Source organism: Camelina sativa, chromosome 4 (assembly GCF_000633955.1).
Source record: "Camelina sativa cultivar DH55 chromosome 4, Cs, whole genome shotgun sequence".
NCBI classification, from domain to species: Eukaryota; Viridiplantae; Streptophyta; class Magnoliopsida; order Brassicales; family Brassicaceae; genus Camelina; species Camelina sativa.
In genome coordinates, this window is record NC_025688.1 from 23,613,036 (window position 1) to 23,613,901 (window position 866).

The window sequence follows — 866 nt, forward strand, 5'->3', positions numbered from 1 at the left end:
GATTCGATTTCTCGTGGTGTGATGCAGACTATCACCAAGAGACGTTGGAGAATCTGAAGATTGCTGTGAAGAGCACTAAGAAGCTTTGTGCTGTATGTTATTCTCTTTTTCTCTGGTTTTTTTTTTTGCTCTTAGTTGATTCTTTGGATTTGGCAACTCGATTAGTTGGTAAAATGCTATAATCTTATGGATTGCTAGGTTATGCTAGACACTGTGGGACCTGAGTTGCAAGTTATTAACAAGACTGAGAAAGCTATTTCTCTTAAAGCTGATGGCCTTGTTACTTTGACTCCGAGTCAAGATCAAGAAGCTTCCTCTGAAGTCCTTCCCGTTAATTTTAATGGGCTAGCGAAGGTTCTATAGATAACCCTTACCGTATAGTTTTGCTTTTTCTATATAGGGTTTTGATGGATTTTTATTTGTTTGATTTATGCAGTCAGTTAAGCGTGGTGACACTATCTTTGTTGGACAATATCTCTTCACTGGTAGTGAAACAACTTCAGTTTGGCTTGAGGTATATGAATAGTTTGCTTATAGAATTACTCTACGGTGTTCTCTGAAATTTGATTTTTAGAATGGTTGTGTTGTGAGAAGACTAACCATTTAAACAAACCTTCAGGTTGAAGAAGTTAAAGGAGATGACGTCGTTTGTGTGTCTAGAAATGCTGCTACTCTGGGTGGTCCGTTGTTCACATTGCATGTCTCTCAAGTTCACATTGATATGCCAACCCTCACTGAGAAGGATAAGGAGGTCAGTGTTGCTTATAATTTTACATATCTGAATGACCACTTTTCTCTGTCTTTCGTAATATTCTAGCTTATCTGTTGGAGTGTTTTTACTAATTTTTTTTTTTTTTTTTTTTTTT

General features: G+C 36.6%; 1 protein-coding gene across 1 annotated transcript in view; it reads left to right on the forward strand.

The window, feature by feature from the left end:
- The window catches only part of LOC104782078 (pyruvate kinase 1, cytosolic), a gene marked incomplete at its 5' end in the record, with an annotated part of 7,364 nt that continues 6,569 nt past the window's right edge, over window positions 72-866 (forward strand). Inside the window, 4 exon segments of the mRNA XM_010506901.2 lie at window positions 72-92; window positions 199-354; window positions 437-514; window positions 620-751. Of these exon segments, the coding sequence (XP_010505203.1) occupies window positions 72-92; window positions 199-354; window positions 437-514; window positions 620-751 (387 nt within the window).